The 13,241-nt window shown below is 43.4% G+C and overlaps 1 protein-coding gene across 1 annotated transcript in view; it reads left to right on the forward strand.

Moving 5' to 3' along the window:
- The window catches only part of lingo2b (leucine rich repeat and Ig domain containing 2b), a 43,306-nt gene extending 35,502 nt beyond the window's left edge, over positions 1 to 7,804 (forward strand). Inside the window, 2 exon segments of the mRNA XM_054614005.1 lie at positions 4,356 to 6,205; positions 6,208 to 7,804. Of these exon segments, the coding sequence (XP_054469980.1) occupies positions 4,399 to 6,205; positions 6,208 to 6,266 (1,866 nt within the window). The 5' untranslated portion in view covers positions 4,356 to 4,398 and the 3' untranslated portion in view covers positions 6,267 to 7,804.
- Positions 7,805 to 13,241: the final 5,437 nt, after the last annotated feature.

The raw sequence follows: 13,241 nt of genomic DNA on the forward strand, positions 1-13,241 counted from the left end.
ACAGTACTGTATGTGTGCCACCGAGGTCAGCTTGGGTCAGCCTATCAGAGACATAGCTGTGTGTAAGCCAATTGGAGTGTAGAGTCATAAGCCAATTTTGTGCCATAGATAATTCCAAGTTTGTAAAATTGTATTTTAACTTCTATTAATAATTATAATCGTGTTATCACCTTACAAAGTCAGGTTAGCAAACAGCTTATCTAGTCATCCAACAGACATGGAGCAACATTTGGAGTTGCATATTCACTTTTTATCTAGTTCTGTTTTGGTCTGTAGTGGGGGAAATATGGTCGCTACATTCTCCACTATTGTTTGAGGACTACCCATGGTTCAGAAGACCCATTATTCCAAAGCCCCAATAGTCCAGAAATTGTCCCATTTGACCCAAAGCTGATTTGTCAGATTATCGGTTACCGGTTATCCCAAAAACGACCGCCCATTGTTCCGAAGTTACACACTCTCCCTGCAACAAACAGCTTATTATTATTTTTTTCCAACTGGCGAAGGCATGATGCACCACTCTGCTCTGATTACTTAACGGGCTTCTGGACAAATGAGCTTTCGGTCCAATGGGACATTTTCAGTCTATTGCGGTTCCAGAAAAATAGGTGGTGAAGACAATGGCATAGCACCTTATGTTCACCAGCTAAAGTTAACCGCTAGCTTTTTCTGTCTTGGGATGAAAGAACCAAAGCAATGAGCTAACAGACACAAAAAAATGGTTCCTTGGCACTGAGGGGAACTGCAGAGTTATACGATAATTACCACTAATTATCACTTGTGATAATGATCACTATGAGCAACACATGACACATTTTCTTCAATGCTAATATAAAAACATTGGTGCAGCTCTAAAAGGTCAGTTTAATTATCTTCTAATGTGCCACTAGATGTGATACTGTGGTTTAATGGACTGCCAATCAATGAGATCACAGAGTACAATGCTGGAATCCTTAAAAATGTTATTTTTAATTGTTCCATAAAGTGTTCCTTAAATGTGTGACCAAATTACCAATGTACCCAACAGCTCCCTTGTCTTTCTCCTTACTCCTACCATGTTGGAAGGGATTCTTATTTCCTTCTGCCTTGCACTCCTTCCACCACCTGTCATTGCCAGAAAGTCGTAAAAGCTTTATTTTCACAGTATTTAGCTGGAAATACAGAGGCCTTGTTAAAACAAGCGACTAAATCTCCTGCTAACTACGACAGTTGCCACCAAATGAAAAAGGAAAATATCAGCTTCAGAAGCCACCATTCTTTTCACTTATTTCTTTTTATCCTAGCAGTGTTTGAACAAGTGGTTTTCTAAAAAAAAAAAAAGGGATTTGCTTTGAAACGACTTTCTGCCATTTAGACTTGTAGCATCACATACTATTATATCGTATTACATGTCTTTAAGGCAAACAACTGAAAACAAAAAGCAGTTGTATGCCAGATATGGATTTAGGACATCAAACAGACTGCTGGTCTTCAGCAGAATCAAAGCTTTTAAGGTAATGCACTTTAACAACTGCTGAAATGGTATTTTAATGTACAATCTTTATCTTTTCAGTTTATGCACTGTGAAACCTGGGTCTGGACAGATTTAGATTTTTGATATTTACTGTAAATATGTTGTTTTTTAGGAAGATTACGTTTTTAAAATTCATATTTTAAAATACATTTACAGTTATTCCAGTACTTCATTCTTTTCAGTGGCCTATCAGGGATGCCGAACATTCTTCTCAGGTTTAACTCCAGAGAAAGCATAAAACAGTCCAACATAATAATAGCCATTTTAATCATGAGCTTAAATAACTTACAAGGCCGTAGTGTTTTTCAGCACTGCATGCTGTCTGACACACAACTCTCCGACAAGAACACCAGAGCAGTTCCCCACTGCAGCAACAGACAACTGGACTGTAATTATTAAACAGAGAGCCAGAGAGGAACAGGGGCTGACGGGCAAAGGCAGACAGATAAATACACAAAGGCAGAAGCGGGCTGGTGGATGGATAATAAGGTAGACAGACAGAGATAGTTACCGGAGCACCAGATGGATGGGCAACAAGACAGGTCGACAAATAGCAAGGCGGCCAGAATGACAGATTGGAAACACCTTAAACTAGGCTCGGCTATAGCAATGAAACTGAATCTTCTAGGAATGTATTCAATTTGTATGTCCTCTCAACCCGAGGACCAAAGGAATATGAAGAGAAAAAATGTCGCCCTCCTTACTCTATATCTTCCTTTTTTCATTAATGTGATTGGCAGACTACATAGAGCGGATGGTAGTAAGGGTTTGTAGTTGCTGTGGCAACGGCCTGCTCTTTGTTAAAGGCTACATTCCTGGCATCTGATGTTTCTGCTCTGCGATCGATAGAAAACCCAGCCTGCGGGGACTGATGAACGGACTGGGGCTTTTGCCAGGCCAGGCAGGACCGGCGAGAGAGAGAGAGAGAGAGAGAGAGAGAGAGAAAGAGAGAGAAGGGAGTTAGGTGGAAGATGTGCGAACAGGAGGACGGAGAGATAAAACAGTGGTAGGAAGAAAGAGGGGAGATATGGAGATGCGAGCGATGCAGCTGCTGAGCCGGGCGAAGGGGTGAGTGCTGTAGGAAAGAGTGAGTGTGTGTTTGTGTGTGTGTGTGTGTGTGTGTGTGTGTGTTTGTTTGTGTGTGCTCTCCGACACCTTCTGCCTCATCTCGCCTATTTTCTGAATGTCACTCACTTCACTATCAAAGTAAGGTGTGTGTGTGTGTGTGTCTGTCCGTGTGCTCATCATCCACTCACCTTTTGCTGGATTCTGCTTTGTGGTGATTGACAGAGATCTGCGAGCAGCGCTTAAGCCTTTTCTAAAGCCACCTTTCATATTTCTAGCATGTTTCTTTGCCTTTTTTCCGACGTGCGCTCAAAACATCCAGCGCTCACAGATGTGCGTGACGTTTTGCACACCTAATTGGCAAAGATAGCCACGAGCAGAATGCAGATACGACTGGTAATGAGGCAATTATGGTCAGCCTCGCTGTCTACATAGCCATCTGCCAATTCAACAACCTGTGGCTGCTGGAAGGGGTTTTTTCTGTCAAGGGCTGTGTCTTTCCAAGCTGCGAGGAGGCATGGCTCTTAGAGAGCATAATGTTTAACAGTTTGAACTATGCTTCCTTCCCCTCATTACCCTGCCGTTATCCTGTAGAAACCCCTGTGCATGCATGTGAGGGCTATGAACCGGAGCCACATGTCACTGAGGAAATGAACAAAATGTAAAAGAAAAAACAAATCAAAAGCAAATCAAAAACAACAATCACACATATTTCAAGAACCGTTGCAAACTTCACAGATTAAAGATTTTATTTTGATATATTGGTTTCCACAGGTTAAGTGCAGTGCTGCTATGCAAACCAGAAAGTGCTGCCATACCAATATGGTCTCATGATCTGAGACTAAGTGTGCTACAGAGACGAGCAGGGCGACTGCAGTGATGTTACTCTGCCATACTGTATAAACATATAAACGTCAAGCGCCTGTATCGTGAGATACCACTTTACCGATTGCTTCGGAAAAGCCGGGTCATTTCAGGGATAAATGTAACGCAGCAGAATACAAGAAATACAGAATACATAGAAGCAGCTACTTGCAGTAACAAGCAGTGAACTAACAGAGCAATTGAGCAATGACGCAAATAGAAACTGTTGTGGGGATTATGCAAATGTATGCATCTGTTATTTTTTACAGCTGTTGTGCCCATTGCTTGCTTTTTTGTTGGTTATTAAACAGGAGATTTACACATTATCTACACAAACATCATGTTTTAAACATATAAACAAAAAATATAGAAACGATGAGGCAGTAACTCCGTAGATTCACTTGTAGAAGCAAACATAAGCTCCCATTTCATTTCCTGTTTAGTTTGTCTCTTAGTTTGAACACCACCCGACCCTCTCAGACACAGACTGTGTCGTTGATGCAAGCTACACAGTCACACACATGCAGCAACACCAAACCCACATGGGCATTTTGCCTCGCTGCACTCTAACATGGGTCATTTCTCGCCGTCGGGCTGAAACATCTTCCATCCTCGTGAAACATCCAACAGTTAGCCTGCAACCTTTTGTGCTAACACAGTTGATGAACGTTCACATTTCCACAAAGCTGATATTTCTCTTGCTGCGTCTTGCCCTGCTTCGAGTTTAACTCTGTTTTATCCACCTTGCCAAGGAAAGCGACAGTTAATTAAAGGGAGAAAAGACTTGGCAGTTTAAAGAGACATGAAGTGTAAAAGGTTGAAAATGTAAAAGAGGCGGGGGAAGGAGGGGAAACTATTCTGAGTCGAGTTGAGTATTCTAACACATTTCTTGTTTGTGTACTGTGTCTTGCAGGGCTTGTTCGTGATGGTGCCCTGTATGGACAAGAAGCTGTGCCATGACAGAGGGCAACGTGGGTAAAAGAGACATGCGACACCCGGTCCTGAACCACTGCCACCTCTTCTTGGGCGGGGCCTTGCTGCTTCTCCTGGCCAGCCCGACCCTGAGCTGCCCCGCCCGCTGTGAGTGCTCCGCTCAAAGCAAGTCGGTCAGCTGCCACCGCAAGCGCCTGCCCACCATCCCCGAAGGCATTCCCATCGAGACGCGCGTCCTGGACCTCAGCAAGAACAAGCTACGCATCATCACGCCGGACAACTTCTCCTCGTTCCAGCAGCTGGAGGACCTGGACCTCAGCGACAACCTCATCAGCGTAGTGGAGCCCGGCTCGTTCCGCTCTCAGCTCGCCCTCCGCGTGCTCAACTTTCGCAGCAACCTGCTCCAGCTGGTTCCCGCCGGCGTGCTGTCGGGCCTGACCAACCTCACCCGCCTCGACCTCGGACACAACCGGCTGGTGGTTCTCCTGGATCATGCCTTCCAAGATCTGCGCAGGTTGACGTCCCTGGAGGTGGGCGACAACGAGCTGGTGTTCGTCTCTCAGCGGGCCTTCACGGGATTACTCGGACTCCAAAGTCTGACCCTGGAACGTTCCAATCTGACCGTGGTTCCCACTGATGCTCTGTCACACCTGCACAGCCTGGTGGAACTGCGCATGCGCTACTTGAGCATTAGTTTTCTAAAGCCTTTCTCCTTCAAGAGGTTATCACGTCTCCGCCGACTAGAGATTGATTACTGGCCCTGGCTGGAAACACTGCCTCCCCTCTCACTGCACGGCCTCAACCTCACGACGTTGTTCATAACCAACACCAACCTGTCTGCCTTCCCCGGCGCGGCACTGCGCAACCTGCCCTACCTCACACATCTCAACTTGTCCTACTGCCGCATCCAGCACATCAATCAGGGAGAGCTGGGCCAGCTCCCACACCTGCTGGAGCTCCACCTCCAAGGGGCTCATCTGATTTCTATTGAGCCCTTTGCATTCGTGGGCCTCAAATCTTTGCAGCTTCTGGATGTGTCACAGAACCGCCTGGACTCTCTGGAGAGTGGAGTGTTTGCCTCGCCAGACGTCCTCCAGAGGCTCTGTCTGGGTGGAAACCCGTTAGTGTGCGACTGCAGATTGCTTTGGCTGCTCAATATCCACAAGCCCCCCTCTCTGCAGATTCTGGATGTGCAGCCAGAGTGCAGTGCCCCGGAGCACCTCCTGGGGAAACCCCTCCGTGACCTCAAGGAGCCTCTGGTCTCCAGATACATGACCTGCACCAAACCCCGGATTGGACCCAACACGACCCAGCTGCTGATGGCTGACGAGGGTCAGCCGGCCCGCCTGAGCTGCGTGGCAGAGGGAGCCCCTCGGCCCTCAGTGGTGTGGATTACACCTCACAGACGCTACGTCACAACCAAGAGCAGTGGCAGGGTGGAAGTCCAGCCAGATGGTACCCTGGAGATCAAGGAAGCGGAGCTGCACGACAGCGGTGTGTACTTGTGCATTGCCAGTAACCCTGCTGGCAACGCCAGCCTGTCTGCCTCTTTAGCTGTGAAGGGCCTGAGCATTGGGGACAGATCTCACTTCAGCAACAGGAGCTCAAACTATCAGACAGACTCTAACAGCACATGGGGTAATGGGACAGTACTGTACAACATGACAGTTCCCATAGACCTTAAGACTATCATTATATCTACAGCAATGGGCTGTCTGTCCTTCCTAGGTGTGGTCATCTTCTGCTTCCTGCTTCTGTTCATCTGGAGCAGAGGGAAAGGACGTCATAAGAGCAACTTTGATATCGAGTATGTCCCTCGCAAATCCAATGGGCGTCAGCGGACGTGACTGAAACAAGTGGCCCGCGACGGGTCAACATGAAAATGATTTGAAAAAAGGACGCAGACTTACGCGTACAAAAGCGAAGTCTACAACAAAGTGCACATATCAGCTGAAAAAAAAAAAGTATTTTCTATGACTGGATTTGTGACAAACGAAAGTGACGTACTATTTATAGTGGATGTCGATATGACGGTGATCTAGTGATAAAGTGGGCATGTGAATATAAAAGTGATCTATGAAACCGTGGACGTGTTTATATGAAATAATGTTCTCATACAGTACATTGAATATACTACTATAACCAACATATCAATATGGGAGTGATATAGTGCTGCACTAGGCATGTGTTTCAGTGGTGATGTGATGAGTAATGATGTTGTCGACCCACCGTGACATCAGAGGTGAAGGAGGGAGCCGTTGGGAGCGACGGGACATCTTCGCGTGGCAGTGGAGCCATCATCGCTGCAACATGTCAGGACTAAATCGTCTCAAAACCCATCTTAGCTGCAGAATGGAAGGTGTGTGCTGTGTTCATGTGTGCGCGGGTGCGTGTCTGTGCGAGTGCATCGGTGTGCGCATGTCGCATTTGTGCGTTTCTTTGTGCATGTGCACGCATTGCCTTTCTCGTTGGACGAAAACAATTAAAACGATTGATGGGGTCCAAAGCATTTTACCAGGCCTTTGTTCGTGTTCGGTCATTGTAACAACAGTATTGTCACTGTTGACGAAAACAGAGGATTATCTGTGTTTGTATGCAAAAATCACAATGATTATATTTAAGACAAATGCTGCATTCATTTTTAAAAAGGTCGTTGGCCCCCCTTGGAATGACTCCAACATTAAACAGGGATTTTTCCAAACTCAAGGAAACGTTAAACTAACACGCAGTAGTTCCAATGTGAAGTCTGAGCTTTCTTTTTTTACCATAGAGCTCCCTCACACTTTCCCTGAGAAATAGCAGTGGTCAGAGCTGTTATTACTCTGGAAAAGCTTCCAGCCACAGAAATGGCATGTTGAACCCGTTTTATAACATAATAAATCATGGGCAGATTTTCCTGCCAAACAAATCCCTCGATATGATATAAAAGAGTCAGTGGCCAGACACTATGGCTGAGATTTACTGGCCGGTGCCCTCTTTGGTACAAGACAAAGTTGAGCTTCGCAGATTTACGGCTTGTATTTTCCCCCCTGTCACATTTTTCTTTGATCGCACCACTTGAAGCTATCGTGTCCAGATTCTTCCCTAGGGCGCAAAGGGGTTCTGAGTATTTAATAGATGGGAATTTGAAAGTTGTAGTTAAATCTTGTATTGTTTAGTTCTTTTGTTAAAAATGTTTTAAATGTTTAAGAAAAAAAAAACAGTAAAACCAATTAAGGGCAATTGTTTGTAATGCAGGGAAGTGGGTGTTAACTTGTGTGATCCTGTTGTGATAAAATGTTAAAGGTTGTATAATTGTTTTCATATGACAAATTTATGGGTATATTTTCAAAAGGAAATAAATCTTAATCATACCCCGATAATTGGACTTGCGGTAGTTGAAATTTTGTTTCCTGAATCAACAGTGTTGTTAACATATTTCATTTTAAATCCCGTCCTATTAAACCTTTCCTCTAAATTATATCAGTTATAATATTTAACATTTTTCCTATAACCCATGATGTTTCTCTGTCACTGAGTATTGTATTGATCTACAGTCATTCCCTTTTCATATTCCATATACCATGTCATATAGTAAACCTTCTGTTGTAACAACTCAACATTTATGTCATTATTACTCGTATGGTCAGTATAATATTACAGGGGTAATGCGATTTGTATATTACCGTATCCTTCTTGTATTTTGCAGGATATTTCAACCTTATTCTACCAGCTGGCTGTTACATGTGTTCAAACGCTAGTCAAGCTTGAGAAAAATGTATTAATTCAGTCTTTTGTCATACAACATTCGTAGCTATAGCTAAAAGTGATACACTCTAATTTGCATATATTCAACAAAATAAATTCATATTTGTTCCACGTAGTGGCGAACAAGGAAGTATAAAGAGTGACAAAAGCTGCACAGGGAGGAGGTCAGGATGGAAAAAACTGGACTTTCCTCTAGTAAACCGCTATTCAGTCACAATGTTGACTTATTAGTCACATAACTTCCGTAATTATTTTAACCCAATCATTGAGTTATTAGTCATGAAACTTCCGTAGTTATTTTAACACAATTGTTTAGTTATTGGTCACTTAACTTCCGAACATAACGCGACTTTTGTTTAAATCTTAACCATGATCTGTTCCTAAACCTAACCAAGTAGGTTACTGCAATGATGGAAGTTTACTTCAAAATTACTGTTATCCACACTATGACCGTTCAAGGCCAAAATACTGCTCTCATTTGACTTTAAGCCAACTAGTGGCATGGCTCTGGGGTTAGCAAAGTCGTTTGTTTGGTCGATTGGTCGTAGAATTTAGATTGGACGGTTAGCTTAGAAATTTGGTACAAACATTCATAGTCCCCAGAGGACTTTAGTGAACCCCTGACTTTTCCTCTAGCTCCACCATGAGGTTGACATTTTTAGTTTTAAATTAAATGTCTCCAATTTTCTGTTTATAACCCTATGTCCTCCTGCTAGTTGTCCACTCAGTTCAGTATGTCTAATGGTTCGGGCTTCTTTGGCGTATCTTTTCACACAGCAACAGAGTCATGGCAGTGCTGACAAATTCTAGATTGTGTATTCATATCCAAGCTGCTAGAGGTTGCGTGCCCTGATCTGATTGTGCATCACACGTCCATGTGGTCCAGATAGGAAAAGGAAAACTGTGACGGGCATGAATCTTTTTTGCTGTTCACGCTGATCAGAAGACATCAAAACTGGGACACATCAGAATTGGTACACTTTGAGCTGCGGCATGCGTATGTAGCTGGAATAGCCTGTGAGCAAGCAAACTACCACATTACAGGACCTGACACTTAGTCATGGTGACACCATGCGTGACCTACCTATGGTCATACAAGTATATTCTTTACCAGGCTAAGTGCCGCACTGATAAAGAGCTCTTAGCAGCTGCTGCCTCGCCTGGCAATCAGATAAAAGAAAACGCTAATTTGGCATCCCCGCTCAAACAGAAAGTGTCTTTTTTCTGACAGCGCTTCATGCTAAAGGTAAAAAGAAGATCTATCTTTTGTGTGTGAAAGCTCACAGAGAATATTCAGGCTGCTGCCGTGCAATCACGAAGACAAGATCAAAGTCCCTGGAATAGGCTTTTATTGATGCTGTTGCAGGTTCCCTTCTATCGAGAGAGTGCTGTATACAATGGAGGGGAAATGTAATGCAAGTGTCACCGTCTTGTTTCCTCTCATCATATCTCTTATTGATGCAGGATTTTCAAATCAGTTCTTCAATGATTCCAGCTCACACAAGCGGTTAGCAGAGTGTAGTTTATATTAGAATGTCAAAGATTCCCTTACTCAGTCGGGCAAAGAAACATCATGCTATTAGCTTTGTTTTACGCCTGTGATGATAAACCTGAACCATCACCTATTGCAGTAAATATACCATGCCAGGACTCTAAGTGAATTAAAACACCTGAAGAGCGTTTGGTGTTCAGGCCATGCTCCCTTAAATGAATAATTTCAGACATCATAAAGGATCTTCATAAAAAATCTGTCACAACCCTGCAGACTCATCAAACACCATGAATCAAAGTGAACCACACTCTGTGGGCCTGGGTGCTGCATCAGCGTGAGTTTAGCTTTGCTGTTGAAGAGGATCTTCGTCACTGTAGAGATCCAAGTTTTTGGGGGTGGTTATAAGTTTATCCTGTCTCATGAGATCATCTTTCTTACAGGGCAAACTTTATCACTGTAAACAGATATGTGCAAATATTAATGTTGCGAAGGGACAACATTTTGGTATTGGAAGTATTCTGGTTTTCTATTTTAGTCCAAGTGATTTGGACCAATCAGGTTTGAGCTGGCTTTGGTTGTATGCAGGTTAACAGTCAGTGTTTAGAGCAATCTCAGAAACCCATTGACTATCTTTTGCCAACAATTCAGCTTTTTATCAGCTTTTTTCATTTTAATCATCTGGATTCATACGCAGACATATGGTTATAGAGATCAGCTGTAGAAGTCATCTCTTAACTCCAACATCATTCTCACCACTTAAGTTGATAGATCTGATTGTAAACAATGACTAGTGCACAAAAGAGGAAGTCTTGGTCCAGTTATCAGTTATCTGAATAAGATAAGAAAATACAACGTAAACCCGTCCGCATCATTGCTAGCTTTGAGCCAACTGTCTACCTCCCAAAAACTGAGCTGACTGATGGGGGTGGTGTACTTTCTCCAGTTAAAAAAAAGGTCTAAAATAAAGGTCCCGAATATACTTTATTTTGTCAATCAGCATCTCACGATGAGCAAATTGGGTCCTTAAAGAACACACCTTGGTATGCCAAGTTGGAACAGTTTTGGTTAATTCACATGAGAGATTTGTGTTTTCTTCTGGCTTCTCTCACTCGTGTGAAGTGGGCGGGGCACAGTTGCAAAAAAGATGATGTCATATGCTTCTGCCAACCAATCAGGATTCAAAGCCATCAAGTCTTATCTCAATGTGAAACTCCAAAAATAATGCAGATGTTATTATTTCCTAACTTTAACTTTGATTGTTGGTATTTTTACACATGGCATCTCACATTCTAATTCAGAGTTAGTTAATCTACCACCCGCCTTGATTTGTTACCATCCATTTCACTGTCTGGCTCCTCCAGACGTCTGTGCGGTTTTGATCCGTGCTTCACAGCAACCCGAATCCATAAAAAGTATTGGAGTTTGGTGCAGTTGCTCTTCCCAGTGCCCTGAGGCTTGCTGATGATGGACAGACGATAATGAAAGGTCAGCCGCTAATCGAGCTGACCTGCAGGTCCATGCCACGCAGGACCCCAGAAGGCCCTCAGAAGGGAGCTGTAAAAGTGTAATGTTATAGCCTGTTGGTTTTGATGGTGCTGGTGTTGTACTGTTTTAATAAAAAACTGCTGCTCTGTAGACCTAGTTCTCCTCAGACCATCCATCAACACAGGTGTACGGCCATCTTTGCATTAACAGTACATTACTGCATATACAGTGAGTACATAAATCACCCGGCTCATCACTCTATTTAATCTACATGAGGTTAAATACTCCACTTATTGAGCCATCACTTCACATACGACTAAGAAATGAAAAGCTAGAAAACTAAGGGAAACTTGTCTCACTGATATTTTATTAAAAAAAAAAAAGGCCCATATTCAGTCTAGAAGTAATCATACACTTAATGTTGTAAAAACAGATGGAGCCCCAGATTTATAATTGTGTTTACAGCTCATAAAAATTGCAGCTTGGCATCTTTCACAGTTTTGGAAATGTCCTCATCTGAAGCATCAACAGATACTGTGTCTCTGCTGCAATGATTAACAGAAGGACGCAAGTATCTGATGATTTTATGAAGAAGATGACAACATTTACGAGGCTTTTATGTGACTTAAGGAAATAACACGGTATTCCTCTAAGAAATGAGAACTTACATTTAGAGGCAATATAGCACACACTGGCTCTATTCAATACACTGCAGAGTCAGCGTGGCTTTTTTACAGTGCTATTCTGCAGTCAGTTTTCCATTCAAATGGGGTGTCAATTTAACGCTTGTTTCCAGAACTATGAAGAAGAAATTGCAAATAATTGTTTGTTTCCATCCATTATTGTTGATGTGTGCAATATATAGAAGCTGGCCTGACAGAAAAAAAACCAGCTGGTCGCACTAATTCTCCAGTCGGGTGCCATAAAACCATTGCAAAAGAGGGTGTAGGGACAGGATGTAATCAAAAACACGCCAGTCAAGCCTCAGATGGTGGAAAACCATCATGACAATCATCGCAAGAGAAAGATTTATTGGCAAATAAGTCACATGCTTCATGTATGTCATAATGTATTCGCTCAGTCTCTTTCCGTTGCATGCTATCACATTGTTCAACATTTCCATATAGATATTTTGACTTTTTGTTTCAAATTTCCAGGTCTTTTTTTTAAATAGGGCGAATTGAAATTTGCACAGAAAAACGGTCAAAGTCGAGCAGCACTCGTCTCGTATCCGCGGAAACTGCCCCATTATAACGCAGCTTGTGGCAAGTGTCAGGCAGAGGTGCAGTGTGAAAGATGAGAGCAATAACAGGAAAGAAGCACATCACATTGAGCCCCACCCCCCCCCTCCCCCTCACCCCTCTACCCCTGGGGTGTGGATTGAACTGAACTACCCAAACCTCGGGTGGTAGAAAAGGTTCAGCCCGACGTCACTTTACAACCCCGGCCGTCCGTTCGTCCAGTATTGTATGTGGAAGCTTATGAAGGCCTGCAGAGCGTTACATGTGTATAAAGGAATCACAGCTGTGGGCCCAGAGGCATGCAGTGTGATTTGTGCTGAGGCCGTGGAGAATTGCAGTCGTATTAGAGATGTCCTCTGGGCTTCTCTTGCAACCCGTGTGAACACCAACCCTGTAGGCAGCTAAGTGTTCAAGCTGCTCTCCACTCAGCAGCACTGCAACTGTATTGCTCCTATAAAATAAAATAAAGAAACAGAGCCATAACTTGATCTGAAGGATAAAGGACGGAGAGAAACATGTCATTTACATTTCGTGTTAATATATTTCGTTTAAATTGTTGCACTGCAGTTAGCCAACAAGTGAGATGAATGATTATAAAATGATTAATTTGTGAGTTATGACTCCCTGCCCCGTCTCCTCCCGCGGACACTAAATCACAGAGGAAGAAAAGCAAAGCTAGGTGCTGATTAATTCAAACATGAACTCTCCTTACAACAAGCCTCCCAGTCAGCTTTAAATAGGCCCATTGTTCAACTGAATATTCACTCTCACAAGACACAGGCGGCTCGTCGAGCCAGCATTCTCGTCAGTGAGTCACCAATTAATTTGGTGCATTCTGGGGGTCTGGCCAAGGGCAGCGATGGCGTGCATTTTTGAGTTGGTCTCAACCTGCATATGTGAC

This window comes from Anoplopoma fimbria, chromosome 15 (assembly GCF_027596085.1).
Source record: "Anoplopoma fimbria isolate UVic2021 breed Golden Eagle Sablefish chromosome 15, Afim_UVic_2022, whole genome shotgun sequence".
NCBI classification, from domain to species: Eukaryota; Metazoa; Chordata; class Actinopteri; order Perciformes; family Anoplopomatidae; genus Anoplopoma; species Anoplopoma fimbria.